Below are 24,805 nucleotides of genomic sequence, written 5' to 3'. Positions count from 1 at the left end.
TGAGCAAAAGTATTAGAGGTTATAGATTTTAGCTTTGGATTTGGTAATTGCGAAAAGAAGATTAAGGTCACATCTCTTAAGTCACCAAGTAGTCGTCAAGACTAACTACCCTATAGTAAAAATCCTTAGAAATCCAAAGTTTGTAGGAAGAATGATCGCTTGGCTGGTGGAGCTATCAAAAAGTTTGGTTTCACATACCAACCAAGAGAACCAATACAAGCACAATGCTTGGCTGACTTCTATTGAGATTCACAAGCTGTTGAATCAATTTATGTAAGTGTTGATGATTACAAAGGGGAAGCATGAAGATCATAAAGTGTTTAAAGTGAAAAGTTTTAATAATGTAGTTTATGTGTTGTAATTGCTTTGTGTTTATCTTTGTGCATGTTTATTTTAGTTTGTGCTTTATGCAAGGGTTTATCTTTATCCTAATTGACTTGAAAGTAGTATGATGATGATGGAATATAACTTCAGCAGGTTTTTGGATGTTTAAATGAATTTTGAGATATTACTCAAAATAATCAATTATTCACTTACAATAGTCAGTTATTTACTCTATTTTTCAATACCTTGAAAAGCATTGTTGAAATAATCGATTATCTATAGAAATAATCGATTATCCCAAAAAAGCACTATCTGCAATAATTGATTATCCTATGAAATAATCGATTATTTTGTTCTTGAGTGATTTCTAGAATTACTCTGAACAAAATAATCGATTATCATTATAAATAATCGATTATCTAAGCTTGAGAATTTTATAAAACAGGTTTTCTCATTTAGAAACTTATGCAAGTGATATTGCGAGTGAACTTTGTGAAACTTTGAATCTCTGTGATTTACTTGGAGTGTTTTCTTTGTGAAACCAAGAAGTAAAAACATTTTGTAAAACTTTTTGAAGATCTCATCATCATCACTACAATATTGAAAGAATAGGATAAAGATTTGTCTTCAATTCACGTTCTGATTAATTCAACATACAGGTGAATTCGTTCCTTACTTGTTTCAGTATAAAAATGGTAAAAGTGGTATCTTGTATGTAGAAGTAGGTTGCGTGTGTTTTGTGATTGTAAACCTTCTTACATAAAGATAGTAGACAAATCTTGATCAAGTTTTGATTGAGGACTGGATGTAAGCCACATGTGGAGTGGCTGAACTAAAATAAATCTCCTTGCACTCTTTCTTATCCTTACTCTTTTTACTTGTGTAATCTTTAAATGATATCTTAACCTGCTTAAAACTAATTGCATATGATTTGTATTTTTTATATGATCAATGTGTTAATTGAAATGTAATCTATGCATCATTCAATGTTAAGGTTCTAAAGATTAAAGAAAACTTAAAAGAGTATATAGGAGCATATCCCATATAACAAGAACTCAATATACTTCAATTGAAAAGTGTTTTAGAAAAAATTTTCAAATAAAGATCCATAACTCTGATTAAATTTTGAAAAATCCAATTCACCCCCATTTTAAATTTAGCCATCTTTTTCTAACAACGAAATGACCACTAGACCCTTATAGGAGTAGGTATGGACATTGTTTGTTGATGGTTCATCTAGTAAAAAAGGTAGTGGAGTCTCAAGCCAGAGGAGATTGGCCATCGAGTGCAAAGGCAAAAGGGAGCTTGATTGCAAGACCCACCTATTGAGCAGGGACGAAAGTCGACCTTAGTGATTCGACGGTGCCAAGTGGAAGATGTTGGAGTTCAAGTGTGAAGTAAAGTCTCACATTGGTTAGAGTTGGGCATGTTGAGTAATATATAAGTGAGAAAGACCCACCTCCTAATGCCTTAAGGTTTTAGGTTATGTTGTGGTATCATTGTGTGGAATGCTCCCTAGTGTTCTAAACTCCCCAAACATTGGTATCAGAACCAATGGTTTGACTAAGTGACTGGTGATCGGCTCAGACGAGTAATAGCTGGATCCAAGAGTGGAGTGGGATCCTAAATGGAATTGGCAGGAGATCCAAGAGTAAGATCATCCCTTGTACTGAAAGTCTCCCTAGAGGTGTGGAGGACGTGTGTCGTTGAAGTGCATAGTGCAAGTAAGGCAACCATTGAATACTCGTGGATGAAAGAAAAGCTTCCGCTTGAGGGGGAGCGTGACCATGTGGAAAGGATTCACACTTGAGGGGGAGTGTTGAAGTTCAAGTGTGAAGTAAAGTCCCACATTAGTTAGAGTTGGGCATGTTGAGTAAAGTGCTTCCCGATATTAAAAACTCCCCAACAGAAGAGTCGTCGTTCAACGGATAAAAGTTACTCTAGAGATAACAGGTTGATCTTTCCCAAGAGCTCTCATCGATGGGAAGGTTTGGCACCTCGATGTTGGCTCTTCGCTACCTGGGGTTGTAGTATGTTCTAAGGGTTGGGTTGTTCGTCCATTAAAGTGGTACGTGAGTTGGGTTCAGAACATCGTGAGACAATTCGGTCTGGGTTCAGAACATCGTGAGACAATTCGGTCCATATCCGGTGTGGGCTTAGAGCATTGAGAGGACCTTTCCTTAGTACGAGAGGACTAGGAAGGATGCACCTTTGGTGTGCTAGTTATCTTGCCCACAATAAATGCTAGGTAGCCAAGTGGGGAGCGGATAACTGCTGAAAGCATCTAAGTAGTAAACCCACCCCCAAGATGAGTGTTCTCCTATTCTGGCTCCCCCCTGTTGGAGGGACCAAGGGACTTAGTTATTGAGCAATCCTTTTAGTTCAGATTCCAAACCTCAAACAATCTAGCTAGGTATGAAGCCTATTACGAGTATCAGATTGGCTTTGGAGATGAAGATCGAACACTTTTTATGCAAGAGCAATTCACATCTAGTTGAAGGGAAATTGAGAGGTGAGTATCATACCAAGGATACTCAAATTTTAAAATATTATTATGTGGCTGATAAATTGAAGGGTAACTTTGTGAAATTTTGGATTGAGCACATGCCTCGAGAAGAGAATACTAAGGTTAATGTCCTCTCAAAGTTGGCAAGTACTTGGCAATCCGATCAACACAAGATTATAGTCCAACAAACTCTAAAATAGCCCAAGGTCATCCTAAAAATTATTATGGTCGACAATGGTAGACAGTTCATGAATAAACAACTCAACAAGTTTTTTGAAGGACTCCAGATCCAACATCGAGTTTTGTCTATTAAACATCCTCAAACAAATGACTAAGCTGAAGGTGCCAACAAGGTCATCCTAGTTGAATTGAAGAAAAAATTGGGGAGGATTAAGAGTAAACGACTTAGGAATTATTGGAATTGTTATTGGCTTAGCGGTGTACTCTACATTCCACTACTTAAGAAACACTTTTTTGGTTAGCCTATAAGATTAGCCCAATATTACAAGTAAAGATTAGAGAAGCCTCTCCTAGTAAAATTTTGTACCAAGATGATGATGGTTCAACCCACCAAACAAAGCTTAACTCGATTAATATTATATGTGATCAAGCTTAGATCCAACAAAAAAATAACTCATAGAAGAGCAAGTCAATAACATGTTTCTTGACTAGTTAAAAAAAAATTTTGTTCAATTTTGCTAGTTATGATTCTAAATCAATATGTTATAATTGTATTAATTTATCATAAATTATACAATTTGTTAGTTGTGATTCTAAATCAGTATTATATGATCATGTTGATTTAACAAACTATAGAATTCTTCTAACTTGACCTTCCTTTAATAGACATAAATGTCATTCCTATATTTGTCTTTTGTTGAAGTAGTAGCATATTATCTACAATTTGTTAGTTGTGATTCTAAATCAGTATTATATGATCATGTTGATTTAACATAAACTATAGAATTCTTCTAACTTGACCTTCCTATATTTGTCTTTTGTTGAAGTAGTAGCATATTATCTATAACATCACCCTTTAGTGCATTATTTATTATTATTATTATCATTATTAAAAATTAATATTAAAAACTCGATAAATAAAATCTGCACAATATAGTTCTCACTAAATTTCAACAAATTAAAAATAAACGTTCTATCTAGTTACGAATTCAAATGGAATTTTTAATTTTTAATCACTTTATGTAATTAAAATATTTAAAAAATTATATCAATTAAATTTTTTAAATATTCTTATAAATACTTTTCAAGTGTTTGTATTTTAGAGTATTTTATATTTAATTATTAAACTTGAATTACATATTACAAATATTATTTGTTATTTTAAAAAAATTGTAAAAACAGATACTACCAATGACTGTATTCTTCTAATATATTTTTTTTATCATTTCTTCTCATAATGCTTAAAAACATGTTTGATATACCAAATAGAAGTTTATTCTTTATGTTGTTATGTTTATTTCTATCACTATAAAATTACATTTAACCAAAACCAATCTCACAAAATGATCTTGTAAACATTGTTTAAAGACACTGATGAAAGATTACTACACAATTTATACAGCTAACATGATATTTTTAATTAGTCAAATAAGTAGCATCTATACATTTTAGAACTGTACAAAACTTATACATATAGGTCCTTCTACAAACAAAATAAGGAATAGACCATCTCCCCTAAAATGATCCTCAAAGTAGAAGCTGCTCAATAAAAGTCCTCAACCACTTGAATGCTGCATAAGCTCCATCCACTGAAATGAACACAACAAAATATAACTCATTTTGTTTACAAAGATGTTTATTTTATTTATATTTCATAAAGAGAGAAGAAATTCAAACTAACCTGTCTCAATAAGTTTGCAAGAGTCCTAGGCAGTGCTTCAATGTTTCTCAGAACAATATAGTAAGGAAAGGGAAAAGAATCCATGTACTTGGAAATTTTTGGTTTTCCACTCTCAAAATAAACTTCCTGCAGTCCAGAATGTAATGTAAGAGAGAAGAGAAATTACCTATAATCCTCATAATTAAAAAAATATTTGAGCATAAATGTTAAAATACCTCAAGACTCATAATTGACTCCTCAGAATTATCCAGAAGCAAGAAAGCAACCATTCGATTACCGGTTGACACATCTCTAACATATCGCTTCAAATTTTTCTGAAAAATCAAAATTGAAGATGAGTGAACAAATAGGTCAAGTAAAGACCAATAAAAAGAAAATTATTTTTCTCATCAAGTACCTTTTCATGAAACCGACCATCTGCAATTATTAAAACTAATTGCTGTAGAGGGTTATGTCCAGATGGAAGCCGTGCTTTTACAACTGCACTATCTAACTTGTTAGTTAAGTACTTCAATAGATCAACAACCGGTTCATCAGTGATGGTATTTTCTTGCTCAAATGTCAAATTGGAGACCATCTGTTCCTCAACCAAAACAAACAGTTAGATCTTCTCAAAGACATTCAACAAATATAAATGACATCAATAAAAAATTACAAGTTAAACGGTTAATTCCACTTACTTTAACACCAGCCTCTCCAGTAAATGGTCTGTCAAAGTCATGCAGTAACTTGATATTTCCCTTTGTCCCAAAACTAGCAACTGCCAAACTGCCCATTTCCAATTGAGAGACGGCACGACACACTGTGACCAAAGCTTCGATAGCAACATCACCGCAGCAACTCTCTGACATACTACGTGAATCATCAATGGCTATAACAACTTGATAATCACGTTTGTTGGGTCTGGTCCGCCGAAGCCATATTCTATCTTTACTATAATCACTTGCTATGTAAGGAATTACCTGAAAGTTTTTAAGAAAAAAAATTGTAAAGTTAAACACCATAGTCTCATCAACAAATGTTACCTTTACATAAAAAATAAATCATCTACCTTTTTCATATTTATCCTTTTGCCAGTTCTATAATCTCCTTGGAGCTTGCTGGCTACAGTGGGCTCAATTATAAGGCGCAATTGCTCAGCCAATTCAAAAGCCAATTTTGTTGTGCTAAATTCAAACCTTCTCCACAAAAGACTAGCATTATCTTTCACGTGGTCAGGAACATCACAAGGATCTTGTACTTTACCCAAGTCTTTATCATGCAGAGAAAGCTGACACAGACTATCTGTGCTATCAATCATGTGTGAACTTCCGAAAGAAACCAAATCTTCCAAACGGTTTTCAAAATCAATGTTCACATTAGCAAACCGATTCACTGATCCATCATCTTGCAACTTCTCCATGCCTGACATATTCACTTGCTCCTTTTTTTCATTTTTAGGGATTAATGAAGAATTATTTAAAGAATTCATTTCTGTTTTTTCTTTCTCAAACTGACTCTTTGCATCTTCTCCAGCAAGACATTCTTTATCAAGCTTATCACCATCAATGTTTCTATTTACCTGGTCCAGGGTTGCAGGCCCCAGAGCCTGAGTTGTGCCTTTATCAAATTCAGAAACATAGGCATACTCATCAGCATTCTCATCTTCCATCTCACTCTGCTTCTCATTGTTATCATCTTGAAAATCACCAGATACATTAATTCTTTCTCTCTGATATTCAAGTGCATCACCTATACTTCGATGAGGATTAGTATGCTTCTCCTGAATAAATGAGTCAATCTGTGGATGCTGAGATTTGGGTTGATTTTCACCAAATCCACCACTTTTTGATGAGTCAGACATCGTAACATCCATCTCAGACATACTACTAGAAGGCAAGCCTCCCAACAGAGTAGGGTCAAAGTCTCCATGGCTATTCAATAAATTCGACTCTGCTGCTACATTTTCAGAACCAGATGTCAGCCTATCCACTTTGGACTGTGATGCTAATTCAGCAGGAGAAACTTGCTCATTAATCAACTCAGAAGATTTAGAGTCATCTTTCTTCGGTTCAGTAGTGAAATCCATGTTTGCACCATCTTGATGGTCCTGATCGATATCATCTTCTTTGGAGTTCATATCAACTTCGGTATGCGCTTCTTCCATAACTTCATCAGGTGAGCAGGTCTCTTCATCCTGCATCCCTTCATTTGCATTCTCAGCAGAATTACCTTGATCATCAGGTTCTCCATCTTCCAAGAGATCAGAATCTTCCTTTACATCCAAATCCACATCCAGGTCAGAAGTTTGATCCGGTTCATCAGGCTTCAACCCAGTAGGATCTGAATACGCCATCTCTTTGTCCATAGTCACCTCATCTGCATCCTCTCCATCACCTACATCATCTGGGGCTACAGTTTCATCATCCTGAGCATCACCATCATCACAATTACCATCCCCAGGTTCATTAGTGGTAGAGTCATCCTTGGCTCTTAACTCGTTTCCTCCGTCTCTATCCTTAACCGAAGCTCCAGATTCATACTTTTCTCTTGTATCATTAGGAGTTTCATCTTCATTCTTATCCCAAACTTTCTCACCCACTGCTTCACTGTCTGGTCCAGTGGGTCCCATTTCAGACTCAAGTTCCTCATTTTCACCATCAATATCATCATCTTCTCCAGAGTCCTCACTAAGGCTCAGTGCATCCGCCTGAAAATCTTGTTCCATCTCAATTCCTGTATTATTGCTACTTGGCACTTCATTGGTGTCATCTTGCATTTCATTTTCCTTCAGCATTGACATGAGGACAATATACAGAAATCAGATATATGAGAAGAAAATTGCCAAATCAGCAAAATTAATAAGCCCAAAAGCTAACCTGCTCGCGTGTTCCCAGCAGCTGATCTTCATCAGCAATCTGATCACTGACATCATTTAATCCGACACCCTCTCCCATGCCTGTCCCACTTGCATCTCTAGATGTATTGTGGGTTCCATCATCATCCTGGTTTTCAGGAGAAATTCCAAAGCCCTCCGAAAATAAAGAAGCTAAAATATTTGCAATCACATGAGTTGTCACTGACACCTGCGAATTGACATATACAATTAGATTGTCCAACTCAATGATTTAGAAAATGAGATATTGTCATAACTTCGGAAAGAAAATGAACTCATACAGCATGAGAGTATTAAGCTTACTGATTTGTGCATGGCTAAGAAATTTTTCATGAGTTCATCGCCAAAGTTTAGTAATTGATCCATGAAAATATGTAGATTTCTAAAATGGGCTCCTACACGTGAACAAGTATTGATTTTATCATCGCAATGATTCACCAACTTCTCCTACACAGCAAAGGTATCATCAGTTTAGTTATCTAGGAAGAGAGAGAAAATAATAAGTTAAGATAACCTGCAAAGAAAAAACAAACTTACCCCAAAAGAAATTGCTGTGGAAAGATTCTCACACAAAATGTCCAAGCTAAGATTTGTAACAAACGACTCAAACAGTGATTCCCATGAAACAATTTTTATCATTGAGTCTTCGACCATGGGAATATTGCTTGACAAACATAAGTTCTGCAATATGGTTGCAAGATGCTGATAAGAAGACATAATCGCTTCATTGAACCTGGCATTGAGCTCCATGGTGTTCCTTTCACAAAACCTATCCTCATCAGATAAATCTACTTGATTACTTCCCTTTATTGCTGTTGTAAACTCTTCCTCAATTAATTCTGCCTGAAGAGTAAATGCTTTTAAATTCCAAAATTCTCTTTCAAATAAATTACTAAGTTTCACAAGGATAAGTTAAAAGACGAAGTACCTTCTCAGTTATTTCTCGGAAATTCTGAATCAGAACTTTCTTAACTGTGCTTCTATCTAAGTCTTGCTCCTGTGATTCGAAAAAACGATCCACAAAATCCCTAATAGTCTTGAAATTTTCAGATACCAGCTGCTCCATTTCTTGAGTAACAATGCAATGATGTGAGGAAGAATTCAGTGCAGTGACAGCTTTGGTCCTCCCAATTAGATAACAATCCAATGATTCCTGTAATCATGTTTTCGTGAATCCATGGGAATACATACTATATCAATTTTTTTAAAAGAAATTTACAACTAAAAACAATAAATGCACCTTTGATTTACAGAACATTGGTAAAAATTCTTCAATGGAAGCAATCATTTGACTGGCTACAGGTCTTGCTCTAAGACAAGTGTTTAAATGGCTATTTTCTAATATCCTTAGTAAAAGCAATTCTTCATGTGATGTAGCACACAGAGTATCAAATAATTGCTGCATGATCAAGAAAATATAGTCATATCAGAAACCTAAAACACCAGCAAAAAAAGATATCCAAACAAAACTAATAATAAACTTACTTTTTGTTGCCACATGCACTTATAAGTAGCAAACTGTTTCGGAATGATAGAGCACATATAATTTGTATTGTTATCAGCGGAGGAGGAAAATGAAAACAATTTTCCCAGAGTAGATACACATTCTCTAAAGCATTTCAATTGCTTGTCAAATGCACTGGCAGCAATGAGTTGCTTCTGTTGTATCTGAACAAGCTGGTTGACGAATGAACTAGAACTGTCAACCTACAGAAACCAAAGCAATTCAAATTTCATAAGATACAGAAGGAACACAGAAACAGGTGGGTAAGTTTGATATTCACTTCCTACCACTGAGAGTATATCAAAATCAATGCAGTAGACATCAAAAAGTTCAAATTAAATAAATAATCCCTTCCAATGTGAAGAAAAATAGCAGGGAGATGAGATACTATATAAAAAGATGGGCGGGGTAGAATGTAGAAGACCAAATGAGATTAAAAGGTAAAAAAGAAATTAACATTAAATTAAAATTTTAAAAAATAAAATAAATCATAGGCACATAACATCTCAAATATTGACATCAGTGTGGGTCCTTACACTACTACTAACTTGAGAAAGACATTTCACCTGTTCAAGACTTATATCTTTGTGCGGATTGAGGCATATCTGTTGGAGAAGCAGCACAGACACAACGCTTCTGAAGTAATAATCAACGGCTGTTTTCCATTCCATAAGCAAACTTTCTTCTGGGCTATTATTGTTTTCAACTTCAGCAGCAACTCCCGAGGTTACAAATGGCAATCTACTATTTGTTAGCAGTAAATACGGCATGCTCCCAGAAAGCTGAAGGAACCACCAAGTTTTATCCTGGTCCTGTTTATTAGGAGGATTACTTTTAGCAATTTTTAATATGTACTCTGGACATTCATTGAAACAAAAGGCTAGGTTTCATACCACTGTATATGCTGACTTGTGCCGAGACAACCCATTGCTTTCTAAAAGCTTAAGAAGCTCAGACAAAGCTCTTCTCTTCCCTTGACCCTTTTTTTCCTCCTTCCACAGATTACCATAGTCAACTGCTGCAATATATATTTTTTCAATCATATGCCACACAGCTTTCCAACCCTTCAGGTAAATTGTACGCTGGGAATCACAAGGTCTAAATATGCTTTGAATTTCTGCATATAATACCATGTTTCAATATTTCCGAACAAGAAATCAACTAGACTAAAAAAGCTAGCAACATCAAAAGAACACGGATAAAAAATAAGAGGGGCAGGGGGCGAACCTTCAACACTTTTCTGATGTAAAGGTAGAACATCCAATACTGATGTTTTCTTAAACAGCAAGTTCTGAAAAGCACTGTCTAATCCCTCGCTACAATTGTCAAACCACATGAACCTACACCACAAAAGAAATGTCAACAACTAAAAATTCCAAATGATAAAATTAAATTCTACACCATCAGTTGTAAGATAACCTGTTTTCACTGAACAATGTCAAATCAAAAGCACCACCAACCAAACCCTTATTTTGAACACCATAAATAAGCTTATGCCCATGAAAAGAATGTGCTTTTGCTTCTCTTTGTGCAGCATTTTGGTTAAGGAAAATTGACACAGGTTCTTGCAGAATATCCTTCACCAATAAGAAAGAGAACAGCATATGAAAATCAGGATTCAAGAAGTATTTACCAGTTTGGTGAGACGAGAAAAAAAACTTGGACGTGTGAGGAGTAAAGAGGCCAAAAACTAAAACTTTGCCCAAATTAAAGACTAGCAAAAAATAAATTGCTAATGTAAAACCTATTCCCACTTCCAGATACAGAAATGATCTACAACTTCATAATTGATTTATGCATATTGGAAGATCCACCAAAGGACCAAACAGTTTTAACATGTTTTATTTTGGTTTCAAATAGTGGAATTTTGTATTCACATAAACAATTTCAGAAAAAAATATATATAAATCCTACAAATTAAACAAGGAAAATAAAATGAGGGGTATACCGTATATGATTTTAAAATAGAGGGAAAAACAAAACCCTTGAAAGAATCAGATAAAGAATATGGCAACAAATGTCAAAACAGTGATGTCACATTTGAAAAATATGCAGCAATTATTAACAATAGTTCGTGTACAAAATTAAATCAGGGAGATTGATAAGCACCCAAGCACTAGGAGAACCCTCCCTAAAAACATAGCAATTCAGAGGAGAAAACCAAGCCATTTAAGTGCTCCACCCCATATTACTCAATGTGGGACTTAGGCACTCCATAATCAGATGCTCAGTGTCAAACAGAAAAAAAAAATGCTCATATTCAAATCAGCTTTCCGATAATCAAATAGACAGTCTGAAACTTACGGTATACTTTTGTATAAGCTTCTTCAGCTTTTGTCGACCCTTTTTCAAACTTTCAATTGATATATAATTCTTGCCATTCTCCCACCGACATAGTTTCACTAGCTTGCTCAATTCAATCTCAACTTCCTTCCTACTAGCGTCAATGTACTTCAATACTCTACAGTCAGTCACATAAGTACACCAACAGACAATAAGACTAGGAAAAGAAATAGAAAATAAATTGAAGAAACAAAAAGTCAAAGGAACTTACATGGGTAAGAACTGCACATAAAATCCAAAGATATTGTACAGTAATGTTGACTGTTCCAGCTGACGGGGGCTGAAATGTTTGATAATGAAGAACAGCCACAAGATTTAAATTTTCAAATGAGGCTAACTTGAAAAATATTCAACATTAAATCTTAAATATTAACATCTTTTTTTGGGGAGTTGGGAGGGCATGAAAGTAAAAAATTTCTACTGGCTTTCATGACTTCTTTATTCTTTTTTTTCAAGAAAGCTTAACTGCAAGAAAACATTATACCTGGAATTAATCTTCAAGGATGTACTTATATGGTTTTGACCGAGGAAAGCAAAGAGAAGCTGAAGACGTTTGTGGAATTCCCCAATATTGGACGTGTGAATGAAGTCTTCAAGGCTGTAAAACACAAAAGGCAAAACCAAAAGTAGCTGCATAAATATTTGATATATCATAAAATAGACGAGACAGAAAACAGACTGAATATAATATGTACATGCCTTTGGATAATTGATATATCACAAGAGCCAGGTAGAAGAACAGAGTACAGAGGAAACCACAACTGCAACAAAAGCAAGAAACAAATAAGCTATATACTTATAAAGAAATAAAAATATGGAAATCAAAATTATCATCCCTTAAAGATAAACAAGATGACGGTTAGACCCTTCACTTTTAGTAAAGAAATAATATCAAAAGGAAATAAGTCAAACAAAAGCACAATGAAGAGCAAAGAGTCAAAGTTATCAATCTCATATAGCACATGGAGTGGCCAACCCTAAAAACACTAGCAGTATAGTAGATAGTTGAGTAGCCACTATAAAGAAGATTTAGACACAAGATAAATAACTTAATTTATATTATACAAATAAAACTTCACAGTTTAAATCTAAACACATAATCATAAATCATCATGAATCTAAGATTCAGAACACTCGAGAGGGGAATAGAAAACATCTATGAAGCTGGAAAGATAACAACACAATACATCCCTCATCCACCTAGACAAGAGCGGACACCAAAGTGCTGTGTTTCATGCACAGGGTTGGCCAGAAACAACATCAAAAAGCTGTGCTAAGCGGTCAGAAAATTGGATGCTAAGTCAGCCTATTTGATTTTTATCTCACAAAAGAGGTGATGATTGAGTATTTTGACTCCAACCAGATGAGGCCACTTTGCATCACTCTACCACACGCCTCCTATTTTATGATAAAGGCTCCTAAATGATTGGCAGCCAACTTAATTTTAATTTTTCAGAGAAAATCAATGATAGCTTCGCAATTAAAAAACAGGTAAGTACGTTTACTAGTGAGACGATATGTAGTTCTTTTGCTATTATTCATATTTCTTTATTTTAATTTTTCAGAGAAAATCAATGATAGCTTAGCAATTAACAACAGGTAAGTACGATTCCTAGTGAGATCATATGTAGTTCTTATACTACATTACATTTACGTGTACAACCTATGCACTTGCATATTTATAATAATTGACAAGTATTTAGATTCTTCTAAAGTACAACAAATTTTCTACTTTGACTAACTTAACAAAAACAACAATAATAAAAAGAACAGCCAGCAACTCACTTTCCCTGCATTATTCTCATATTGATCCTTCACCTCATCAAGCAATGCAGGCCACGAGTCCAGTTCGATCTTCTGCCATGATGACAACAAATCATCCACAGATTTAAATTGACCTACAATTCATTTTAAAAAAAAAATATTAGTAAAATACAGAGTACAAAATTGCAGCTTCAACATTTGAAAGAAAATTAAGAAAATTCATACTTGAGAAGGAGAACTTTGAACCATTTTCTTGCATAACTTGAGCTTTGTGCTGTAAAAATTGCAACCCTGAAAAAACCTACAGAGCAGAGTATAATTTAAATTATACCATAAAGTCATGAATGGAATCATTTTAAAAGGAAAACTGTCCAAAGGGCATATTTATAATTAAAAACACGTTTTCAATTCAATACAGATAAATGGGTTAAATAGATTTCAGTGGACACGTAGTTTAAGGAAAGTAAAATGATAACTGTAACAACTAAGGATTGATCAACACTATGGGTTTAAGTACTAAAAAAACCAAGATACACTGATTGGCAACAGATTTTCGAAAAACTTTACAATTCAATGCAGAAAAATTCAACCATATCCAAAAACTTTTCTTAAAATGTGGGTTTGGACTTAAATTAATCCTACAAAACCAACTTGTTAGATGATAGTTGTATCCCACTTATATACTTTTATTGTGGCCTTCGGTTTTTATGGTGGGTGACCTGTTAATAGATTCAAGATAAGCTCTAATAAGAATTTTATCCTAACTCAAGCCTACAAAACAAATTTCTAAGGTGAAGGCCATCCCCCAATTATATACTCTATTTTTTGTCTTATCATTGGTCGATGTAAGACTTGAGTTTTACAATAACTTCACACTAAACTCAAAGAAAATAAATTATCTATATCTAAAAGTCGGTGGACAGAAATAATAATTTAGTTTTTACACCAAACCACTATTTGTAGATTCTGTACATAAGAAACCAATCTGTATAGACAATAGAAGTTTAATCAGTCCTTGATCACTACCTTTGCTAAAGGGGTGTCTGATGGGAGACTCAAGAGCATGTCAATTACATCCAAAATTTTCCGAAGATCATTATGATCTTCCCATTCATTTAGAAGGGAAAGAATCTGTTGTTGGATAGGTGCAAGTACTTTCAACATTTGTACCATCTCAGGAGAATTTGAATCCTTCAGAAACAATATGTAGAATACACAGGTCATGATTTGATTTCAAAAAAATAAAGGCAAAAAAACACAGGCTCCAAAATATCAAAACAGAGTTGAGCAACACCTTGTAAAAATTATATCTGGTAGCAGATTTGTGAGACAAAAGATATTTCTTTCTATAGTCTATACAGAGGTAAAATAAGTGCTCTGGCATGAGCTTAGCATCTACACTGGGCAAAGTTGTAGAGTGGACACCTGAGGCAACAAAATTAAGAATGGAAAATGTAATATGAAGCAATGACCAATTCAAATTCCTTTCTTTAAAAATGAACTGATTATTACCTCTAATTAAATCGACACCCAAGGTATACGAGTCACTAAAGGAATGCAATCGATCTTCATCAGAAACTTCGAAAGTTCCAGGCTGAAGGAAAAATGAAGAATCATAACTACAAGGGATGTATAAAAAATTGCAAGTTCATAACAAATCAGTACTAGTAGTGGCTGTTAACCATACTAAAATTAATGTTTAATTCCCCTGAAACATGATGACGACTGAATGGACCTAGAAATATACAGTGAATAATTTCAAAAATAAATCCAAGCTTGGTTAGCAATAGAAAATCAAGGATAACCGTGAATTTTTCAAGTGTAATATCTATAAAATATAAAATCATTCATGTGCTTTTACTAAACAGCTCCAGAAATATCTATTTATGTAATATCTATTTATGTGCTTTCACTCAGTAGCTTAAGCTTTTGTGATAATTGATTCATGACATTTAAAAGATACTTTAATAGAGTCATACTGTAAAAGTGTATTTAGTAACCCCAATCAGAAATCCATACACACAGACAATAACAGATGTACACAGCAATTCATTCACAAATAAATGCAAGAACAATTGGTTGTGCATTGGATCCATTAAATAAATAGATATGGTACAATTACATTCATCAAAAGAGGACTTAAAGAGTCAACCAAATCATTGAAAAGTGCAAGACAATAGGTCTGTGTCAAATTCCTCCCACACAACTCACTTCAGATGTCAATAAATTTTCTTTGAATACAGACAAGTGGACTAAGAACAAGACCAATCCAGGTGAATTAATTCATTGAACCAAAAACACACCGTAAGAGTAACCAGTTAGCCCAACCACTTAACCATGCAATAACCAAGATTATATCAACTAGGAAACATGGCATAAAAATCCTTTTTAACTTCAAATTGCAAACCATATTCTAGCTTGAATTTATGAAAACAGAGATACTTAGACTCACAGTCTGGACTAGATCACTAGATCCAAATAACTGATTGTGAATGAGAACCACATGGCTGAGGATAGACTCTTCCAGCTGCTTCCATTCTTCATCCAATGTGAAACATTCCTCAGAGCCTACCAACTGGTTGAACAAACATTTCATTTCAGATAGTCAATATGAACAGGATGGAATCAATAATAAACAGATATCCAAGATTCAAAGATTGCATAAGGATTACATTGTCTGCAGCTTTTTCGTCGCAAGAAAATTCTTTCCATTCCAAAAATGCTTCCTGTGCGCATGAATTTGCAAGAGTTGGTATTTCAACTTCAATAACACTCTCAATTTGGAAGGCTCGAGGTTTAAACTTGTACTGTTGGGCATCAAAATCACTCTTTGACTTTGCAAAAATTTTAGTATTCAACCAAAGTCTGGCAAACTCATCAAATATCTTGTGCAAGAGCTGAAGTAGAAGATATATAACGTTGTAAACAGATATTCATTTCAATCAATACAAATGAATTAGCTGATAGAAAAACCAAAATAAGGAAACTGACCATATAAGACTTATCATCAATTATTTTTGCATTTGCTGTACAATGTGCTATTTGAACAAGAATGTTCCGATAGACAGCAGCTCTATATTGCACCACAGATACCTGCTTTTGATGATTCAGATACAAACCAATGAACAAAACTAATCAATCTTGTAAATTTCATAACCCAGAATGATGTTTGCGGAAGGATTTTAATCCGGTGAAATTTATACCTTCTTATCAGCGGCAATGCCACTTGCAAGTGTAGCAAGCCTTTCCATCAAATCCACATCTACCAAATAAAATCCTGGAGCAAAATCTAAACTGTATGAAGGAGGCATGTCCAACCCAATGTCATGATTAACAGAAATGAACTTGCATGAAGCAGCACGAGGGAAGCGCATAAGTGTGTATATATTTTCCTGTCAAACTCATCATGTCAGTTTCTAAACAAAAGTAAAATAAAATCAAGCATAACAAAATTCATGAAATAACATACCATAACGACATTGATATTTTCCTGCCCAACCTTATTCAAATAATCTTTTTCCCAAGTACTAGACAGAACCAGTGACAATCCAAATTTCATCTCATACACAGCAACTTGAATTGGTTGAATAATGTCGTTATATTCAGTGTACTCATCCATCAATCGATCAATAAAACAAGTAGCTGTTTCCTGGAATTCAAGATCAGAAAGAAAAAGAAAAAATGAGAAGGATAATGTTTTCAACAGATACAATCTTACAAGAGAGGGCTTTCAGAAAAAGACAAGTGTATCCAGATTGGCCAACAAAAAACAAATTGTTTTCGTTTATTTGGTCTATATTGAACAGAAAATGATTATATCATAATCCATTATGATAACTTTTTTTATCTACAAAGAGACTTTCTTCACATTCAAGCAGTATATTGTACGAGGAATAAAATAAATTGGGAGGTGTGAGGTGTGTGGTATCATATCAATCACACAAAAGGGCTGCTTGGGCATAGATTGAGCATAGATATTTCCTCAATTCAAATTTTCTAGGGCCTCAGGTAATCTAGTACAAATACTCCTCAAAGAAAAAGGGCAGGATACAAAATTTGCTGTTTAAGTATATCTTTAGGCCTGGAAATTTTAATTATGGTATTCTTTTTGCATGCTTTTGGTTTTACTCTAATTCATGAATGGTTCATTATCAGATTTTAGTATTATTTTTTAGAATCATGTACTATTCCTACTTCCCCGTTATGTTATAGACAAACAAATGACCTCTAAATCCTTATGGCTTTGCCTATACTTTTTCATGATTCAGCTTTATCACCAGTGCAGCTATCCGCTATCCGATATATTCTCGAAACCAAACCTTCTACTAGTCTTCTCTATGTATGCCAAAACCAACTAAAGCAAAAATTCTACCATCTCCTCTATATAGGTGCTACCCTAAATTTCTATTTAAAGCTTGCATGTGCCGTGCTTTGTTGTAAAGCTAGACATAGCCAGTCCCAATCCTTGTCTTCCTTGTGGAATCTAAACGACAAGGATTAACATGATGAAAAACATACATTTTTTTGAAAACCTCTATTGGAAACTACACTTCTCTCAAAATCCTACTAAAAGAGAAGCTTCAAATATCATGTCTCACAAGTGTTGGTGAATGTTGGGAACAATGGTTAAATGTTCTCAGAAAAGAGTAGATTCACGTATCACATGATAAAATGCATTTATTGTTCACAAGTATTAGTGTCAAGTAAGATATACCCAATTAATATTAGGACAGGAAAAGGTCACCACTAAGTCTATTAAGAACCCTATATACAAGAATGTCTTCCAAAACCTATGTACTCCTGAAGAACAAGTTTTTCCATTCATTGTATTCTATCTAGATTATTTTCTCTATCTCTCTCATCCATAACCTATATTCAATAGTTAATTATATATGTCATTAAACTAAAGGAGACGAACTTTGGATTCCTCTAGAAAATACTCCAGCAGGTCTTATTTGCAATTCTTCACTCATTCTCCAGTCATTAATCATAGGTCTGAAGACTTCACAGTAATGTTTGTGTTATGTCTTTCTTAACTTGAGACTAAGCAGCTATATATTTCATATTGCCTCATAGCTAAATTTAGTAAATGTTGAATTAGCAGAGCATGGGGCATGTTCTCAAATTTCAATCAATAGAATTTGTATGACAGGATGAAACAGTTTATCAATAGAGAGGAATGTCAGATTTTACAAAAGGTTAGTTTAGAGACGTTTCTATGCCGAGAAAGAAGATAGATTTGTGAGCTTTGCTACCTTGTCTAGGCTGTCTTGTTAATTTCATCTGTCCTCTTTTATGAGCATATCTTATCCCTATCCTTGTAATAAGTTATCTTGTATTGTTAATAAATTCTATAACTTCTATTATAAAAACTACAGCATGCATTTATCATTAATAATATTCGGTATTTTAATGAGAAATAAAAATATTCTAAGCATTATAATATTTGCATTCAAGTTATATATATAAAAAAAAAAAGTCTATATAAGTTTACCTGCCAGCTGCAAGCATGATCAACAGCCTGTTGTAATTCCTCAGCAGCACCCCGTCTCACCAAAACTTCTAAAGCATCAACAAGCTTAAGAAAGTCATCACATTCATTCATCAACTTCTTGTATTTCCATGGTTCAGCACGAAACACAATCTAAGGCCAAGAAGCCATCATTAATTTTCATCATTTAATCGAAAAGGATGACAGAGCAGAAAAGAACAGATAGAAATCAAATGTAAATAATATTTCACGCTTGCAAATAGAGACAGAAAAAGAGAGGTAAAATAACAGCTGAAGTAATCAGACAAATGCCCAAGAAAATATATTAATTATTTTAGGTGTCAACGAACTATTTTTAATGTCAAATTAACCAAATCCGCCACTGAAATTATTTTAGGTGTAAAATATATCAATGAATGATCAAATTAAGTAGTACCACAACCAATGGCAAAACAAATAGCTTATTCAAAATAGACTACCTTATGTTTTTTGACAGAAGAAATATGATAAGGAAAAAAGGCATTTTAAAGAGGCGTGCTGCTTTTTTTGCTATTGCATCACCCGCCCCTACACCCACTTTTTTAGCAGAATTGAATACAAAAATTATTGAACTACAGACCAAAAACTAATAATGATGATTGTGGAAGTTTATGAAAAATATTGGCATTGTATCATTCTAAAACAATTTTCACACCCACAGCTCAGAAATTACAATCAAGAAAGCCAGTGACTACATGCAGAACATGAAAAAGAATAAAAAAACTAGAAACAAAATAGGAACATAAGAATCTAGAAACCTTTTTTTGCCGCTTTTGACACTCTGCCTGAAGCTTTTCCTTTCTTAGTTCTTTTCTTTTGTCAGCCTCTTGTGTCAGAAACTGTCCAGCAAAATAACCACACTCCTTTCGTACCTGGAAGAATTTAGTAAATATAAAATGTCTCACCGTTGATACACAGATTCATTCAATTTAGGAACTATAATTGTACTAGTAGTTGTAGTAATAAAAAATAAGAGTTCAGTATACAAGAAACAAAGAGAAGAGTATCAATTGAATTAAGACTCTTTGAAGAATACCTGAATTTCAAGTTCAAGTGATGATATTGTTTCTACAAGCTGAGAGTACTTGCAATAGTACTTCATGGCAGGATCAATGTCATAGCAGCTAAGCAAGAGATGAATGCGTAATGCTCCAATGTGTGTCCATGCACAACCAATTGTATAATTGAAATCTAAGATAGGCAAAATGAGAAGGTTAAAATATAAGAGAACATTCAGAAGCAGGAGAATAAAAGTGAGAATGTATTGTTTCACAGTACAAATTCCCCTATCAGCTAGTAGTTAGTCAGTGTAACAGCTTGTCAGTATATAATATCTAGTGGGTTTGTGTATATGAAATCATAAACAGTCAATCAGTCATTACACATGTCTATTGTGTGGGTGGGTGGGTGGGTGGGATTGAGGGGGTGAAAGGAGCAAATAATTACCAGTCTTATCAGATTGAAGATACAGCTCTCTAAGCAGTGGAACTATGAACTTCTGCACTGAGTTTTTCAACCTGTAGTGTCTTGATGAAGCTACAAGAGAGCTGAGCAAATAGATGCTTTCTTCCTAGATTCCGTTAACAATGGAATGAGAATAAGCCAAAGTTTGAGCATCACAACCATTCAAATAGAATGCAGAACCAGTAATACAGCAATAAATAAATTAAGTTCAACGTAAAACAAGATGAGAGTGCCAAATGACACACTATATATTTGAGAAAATAAATCCAATGATCTCAGGTCCCAATGTTCCATTTATATGAATTGGTTCAACTTAATAGACATGTGACCATAAAACATTCAGAATTAACAGATATTAACTCAAATAGTGACAACATTCAGTCTAGGACAAAATTTGCATAAAATTACTGAGGTGCTTATAGTGTTGTTCTCAAATGAAAACAATACATGAGAATTATTTGACGCACCACATCTATCAAATCATGGGGGAAAAAAGGATGATGTGACAATAAAATAATATAGGATAAACACACCATAAGCACCTGAATAACACTAACTAATTATTTTTCTCAAGTTTGTCATCAATTTATTGTTAAATTATCATGATTTTCCATATAAATAATCAAAGGTAATTTTGCATAATTTTTTTTATTCTAAATGAAAAGGTGTGAACTAAATGGAAAAAGAAACTGTGAACAAAAGAACTAAGAAGCAAGAACAAACAACAGATTCGATAATCCAAATCAACTTCCTTTTAATAATGTCTTCCAACAATGAGAAAAACATGCAAAACAATGCTTAAATTCGTTCACTATATTCTACATCGATGTATAGTTTTATAAGGTGTAGGATATTGTCCCAATGAGCTTTACCAGAATACTAATCTAGGTTGCCCTGTACATAATTAGTGTACAGTGCATACGGTGCTAAAATAAGCAAAGCAGCACTTCAGGGTGACATAGTGAAGCATAATGTTTGCCTGAATTGTTTGATTGGAAAATGAAAAAAAAAATATAAGTACACAGCACAAAGTGTAGCCATTGTTTAATTGTTGAAAAAAAAATTAATTTATAAATAGATGCAGATAGGGAAAATTTTATCAAAAATTTAATATGTATTTCTTTTTCAACTATAATACATGTTCATAAATATTCCCAATTGCATGACAATTGTGAACATTTCAAAATAAAGACTAAAAAAATGTATTCTAAAATGCTTCAAGGAAAACATCTTGGATTACAGTGGCTTAACTGTGTTTGCTATTCTGAAACAAATAAAACAGTAGAATACCATAATAAGCACATGACAAAGGACATACCGTATGTATATTCTTCTCAAGAGAAGAAAAAATAGATTTGATTCTAGCAAATTGTTCCCCATCAAAAGATTTCCTGTGTGCATAAATAATCTGCATTTAAGCATGCCATATGCATGAATCAGTTTAACAATTAATGATACAATTATGACACAGATGACTAAGGAATAGAAGGAGAGCGATAGTTTTACCTGCTGGAAAAGAGATCGAGAAGCACCTAAAAGAAAATTAGGCATATGTATTCCATGATGAGAGCAATGCCACAAATTAAGCAAGGTAACCCTACACTTGAGAGATTGCACCCAAAACTCATTGATAGCATGTGTTCTTTTCCTGAAAATATTATCCAAAGAAGAATGATACTTTCTGTTGCACCTGGAAAGATGCTCAATATGTACAAGTAGCAGTTAAGAATTTATTTTGTAACCATAGATACGAAGTAACCACTGCCAAAAGTAGTGACTAATCTCCATCAGAGATTGGAACACAATCAAAGTGAATATTCCCTTCCCAACATAGTTTATTTCATAATCAAAGTCAGGATTTGAATCCTAAACAACCAGGTTAAGTAATACAAGTCATTACCAATTATGTCAACTAATGTTGGTGTAACAATTAACAAATACTAATGGGCCAATTTGTTTAAAATTAAAAATGTTTCCAAAAAATTCTTTATAATAAAGTAATTTTCAATACACTCTCTCAAACCTAACACTATTTTACCTAGTAGGTGGATATATGATGGATAACCCTTTCTTTTAATGGATCTAGGACAGACTTTGATATCATCTTAAAATGTGAATTTGGACCAAACTCAACTTTACAAAATCAGTTTATATGGTGAGGGTTGCTCTTCACTTATATACTTATCTAGACAATGTGGTACAAGGGTTTTTCCCAATACAAAACAATATAAATTTAACAGTGTACACTTTTGGGAGGGGGGGGGGTAAAATTAATTTTATTTATCTGACCTCATTAAAAACCCAATTTTACAACTTAAAGAAGGAATGAAGTATGACTAATGACCTTAGTTTATTAGAAGCTCTAGTTACTTAAAAAACCAATTCCTCCACCATCTTATTTAACTTTTCACCGTTTTAAGAACTCTAATTTTAATATAGTAAAAATCTTATAGAAAGTAGGAAACAAATAACAAAAACATCTATACAGAAAAGGAAAAAAAAAGTAACTCACATGATCTGTAACACAGTTGATGCACCAAAAGGCTCAGTGAGCATGTGGGGTTGAGCAATGGTATCAAAATCATCAATCTGTCCAAAGTTCCAACACACAAAAAGTTTTAAATAGGCCAAAAAATATACACAAGAACTAAATATGAAAATAAATGTGCACTCCACATACCTTAACTAATTTAGGGAAACATACCCAAATAGATTCATGCCACTTAAACCACATCTCCACAATGAAGCTTGCAATTTTGAAATTTACTGCAACCATCACAAAAGTACAAAAAAAAAAAAAAAAGAAGTTAAAATCTCTGTGAACCTATTCACAAAGAAAAAGGATAATTGGACACATTCAAGCTTTAACACCAACCTGCATCCATTGATGCCCATGCATTCAGGGTCCACAACATCTTTTGGTGTGGCGAAAACATTTGGGGAGGCCTTGATGAGAAACTCAATGAAAATTTCAAAGAAAAATCCAAAAGGTTGGATAGTCGTCCCATGGCCTATCATAAGAATCAGAGAAGCATGGAAAATTAAGTTTAAACAATCCGGTATGCATATAGACTATTTGCCGCATAATATACAAATTTTTGCTTCTCTACCCTAGTAACCCTACTATAAAGGAATATTTTTTATAATATCAATTAGAAAATATTTTTTTACAATAAATACACGAGGTAATTGTGTTCAATATTACTTGATGTAATCCTTCGAGATCGTCCAAATGAATTGATGTGAGTTTCTGCAGTAAATCCATATCCCAGAATAAACTGGTATAATCAACTGGAACAAACGTGTCCTGCCATGCCTCAAATACAGATTTTTGACACAACATTTCAGGTGTAAATGAACAACAGGCATCTGAATTTTCAGCAAAATAGGAAAGGCCTTTGGATCCTGTATTCAATATCAACTTGTGTTTTTCATGTTCAAACCTTCTTAACAGCATCTGCAGAACAAATTTAATAACAACCAAATAAGGAATTTGCATTCTTATAGATTTAAGTACAATCATGAAAGCGCAAACCTGACGCATCTCCTCCAACTTCTTAACAGTATGAATACCATCCTCATGACTCCATTTCGCCATTAGAAAAGATAAGTTTGAGACATCTACACAATTATAGAATAAAGAATTATGTATCTACAGATAAGTAGCATAAACAATAATGCAAAAGTAAATATGATGATATTCATCACCATTAGCCAGGAATAAACATTAACCTAGAAGGAAGTGCCAGAAAGTAGATGGGAAGTATGAAGCAAAAAAACAAAAATCTTAATTTTGTAAACCAATGTTTTAAAACTACATCAGTTTAGGGCTATGAGGTGAATCAGTTTACTATAAGAAGCCAAAATATCTACAGGAACAAATCAACCAAAACCAAGAATTGATTCAATACCATATTCTGAGTCATATTTGAAACAATGGAAAATAAATATTGTCCAAATTGAGTCAGATTGAAAGTAAATCGAAGACAAAAAGTCACTTTGCTGAGACTTTCCAAGATCAGTATCATGATTCATACAGTAAATTCTAGAAGACAATAACATGCTAAAAATAAACAAATTTGTTTGATGTTAACTTTCAGATGTGTAGTGATGTGTGAACCACATCACTCCACAGTAATGCACACACCATTAAACAGTCACTAAAAATTGATGATATAGACATATTTATACACTGCCAAAAAACTTCTGATGCTTGAAGAAATTTGTGAAAATCTCTCGTGCCCAAATAAATTTATTTGACAAGATAAATACAACTTATTTGACTAAATCATCCTGAAACTAGTGGGGAATAGGCCAAAGGATAACACTTAATGATCATTGTATATCCAGATAATTCACCAGACTCTCAATGTGAGAATGGTGTCCTAATAATTATATTACAAGGGAAAGAAAGATGTCTGTATATACCTTGCATCACGAGGAAGCGAAGACCATTATCAAATGATGCAACAACATCAATAAGATTGCAGCTCAAACTTCCTAAATATCTCAATAAAAAATTAAAAATTAAATAAAATTTGACAAAATAAGAAGTACAAAATTACTGAGGAAATTTAAATTTTAAAATCTTGGCAATAATATTTTAATCTTAAAAATAATTGACCACTTAACTG

The 24,805-nt window shown here is 33.7% G+C and overlaps 1 protein-coding gene across 3 annotated transcripts in view; it reads right to left on the bottom strand.

Annotated features, from left to right (window-relative positions):
- Positions 1–4,346: 4,346 nt before the first annotated feature.
- The window catches only part of LOC109801768 (midasin-like protein), a 43,082-nt gene continuing 22,623 nt past the window's right edge, over positions 4,347–24,805 (bottom strand). For 2 of the 3 annotated variants that reach the window (XM_029272076.2, XM_083074801.1), the window contains exons 36-77: positions 24,600–24,671; positions 23,707–23,792; positions 23,377–23,628; positions 23,047–23,182; positions 22,852–22,937; positions 22,684–22,760; positions 21,678–21,819; positions 21,490–21,579; positions 20,154–20,277; positions 19,744–19,898; positions 19,466–19,579; positions 18,672–18,821; positions 16,647–16,826; positions 16,381–16,569; positions 16,169–16,270; positions 15,850–16,074; positions 15,630–15,752; positions 14,690–14,771; positions 14,472–14,602; positions 14,204–14,368; positions 13,403–13,478; positions 13,199–13,311; positions 12,113–12,174; positions 11,898–12,011; positions 11,625–11,693; positions 11,375–11,531; positions 10,490–10,647; positions 10,298–10,410; positions 9,964–10,187; positions 9,637–9,882; positions 9,052–9,273; positions 8,807–8,965; positions 8,495–8,719; positions 8,104–8,409; positions 7,870–8,013; positions 7,550–7,756; positions 5,743–7,458; positions 5,372–5,653; positions 5,089–5,268; positions 4,907–5,005; positions 4,692–4,817; positions 4,347–4,599 (exon numbers count right to left, since the gene is read on the bottom strand). In XM_029272076.2, the coding sequence (XP_029127909.2) occupies positions 4,567–4,599; positions 4,692–4,817; positions 4,907–5,005; positions 5,089–5,268; positions 5,372–5,653; positions 5,743–7,458; positions 7,550–7,756; positions 7,870–8,013; positions 8,104–8,409; positions 8,495–8,719; positions 8,807–8,965; positions 9,052–9,273; positions 9,637–9,882; positions 9,964–10,187; positions 10,298–10,410; positions 10,490–10,647; positions 11,375–11,531; positions 11,625–11,693; positions 11,898–12,011; positions 12,113–12,174; positions 13,199–13,311; positions 13,403–13,478; positions 14,204–14,368; positions 14,472–14,602; positions 14,690–14,771; positions 15,630–15,752; positions 15,850–16,074; positions 16,169–16,270; positions 16,381–16,569; positions 16,647–16,826; positions 18,672–18,821; positions 19,466–19,579; positions 19,744–19,898; positions 20,154–20,277; positions 21,490–21,579; positions 21,678–21,819; positions 22,684–22,760; positions 22,852–22,937; positions 23,047–23,182; positions 23,377–23,628; positions 23,707–23,792; positions 24,600–24,671 (7,712 nt within the window). In that variant the 3' untranslated portion in view covers positions 4,347–4,566. The remainder of the gene's footprint in view (positions 4,600–4,691; positions 4,818–4,906; positions 5,006–5,088; positions 5,269–5,371; positions 5,654–5,742; positions 7,459–7,549; positions 7,757–7,869; positions 8,014–8,103; positions 8,410–8,494; positions 8,720–8,806; positions 8,966–9,051; positions 9,274–9,636; positions 9,883–9,963; positions 10,188–10,297; positions 10,411–10,489; positions 10,648–11,374; positions 11,532–11,624; positions 11,694–11,897; positions 12,012–12,112; positions 12,175–13,198; positions 13,312–13,402; positions 13,479–14,203; positions 14,369–14,471; positions 14,603–14,689; positions 14,772–15,629; positions 15,753–15,849; positions 16,075–16,168; positions 16,271–16,380; positions 16,570–16,646; positions 16,827–18,671; positions 18,822–19,465; positions 19,580–19,743; positions 19,899–20,153; positions 20,278–21,489; positions 21,580–21,677; positions 21,820–22,683; positions 22,761–22,851; positions 22,938–23,046; positions 23,183–23,376; positions 23,629–23,706; positions 23,793–24,599; positions 24,672–24,805) is intronic. The other variant, XM_083074802.1, reaches the window with a different exon arrangement.

The sequence above is a fragment of the Cajanus cajan genome, chromosome 5 (assembly GCF_000230855.2).
Source record: "Cajanus cajan strain Asha chromosome 5, NIPB_CcT2T_4, whole genome shotgun sequence".
NCBI classification, from domain to species: domain Eukaryota; kingdom Viridiplantae; phylum Streptophyta; class Magnoliopsida; order Fabales; family Fabaceae; genus Cajanus; species Cajanus cajan.
This window is presented reverse-complemented; position numbering and strand designations above follow the sequence as displayed.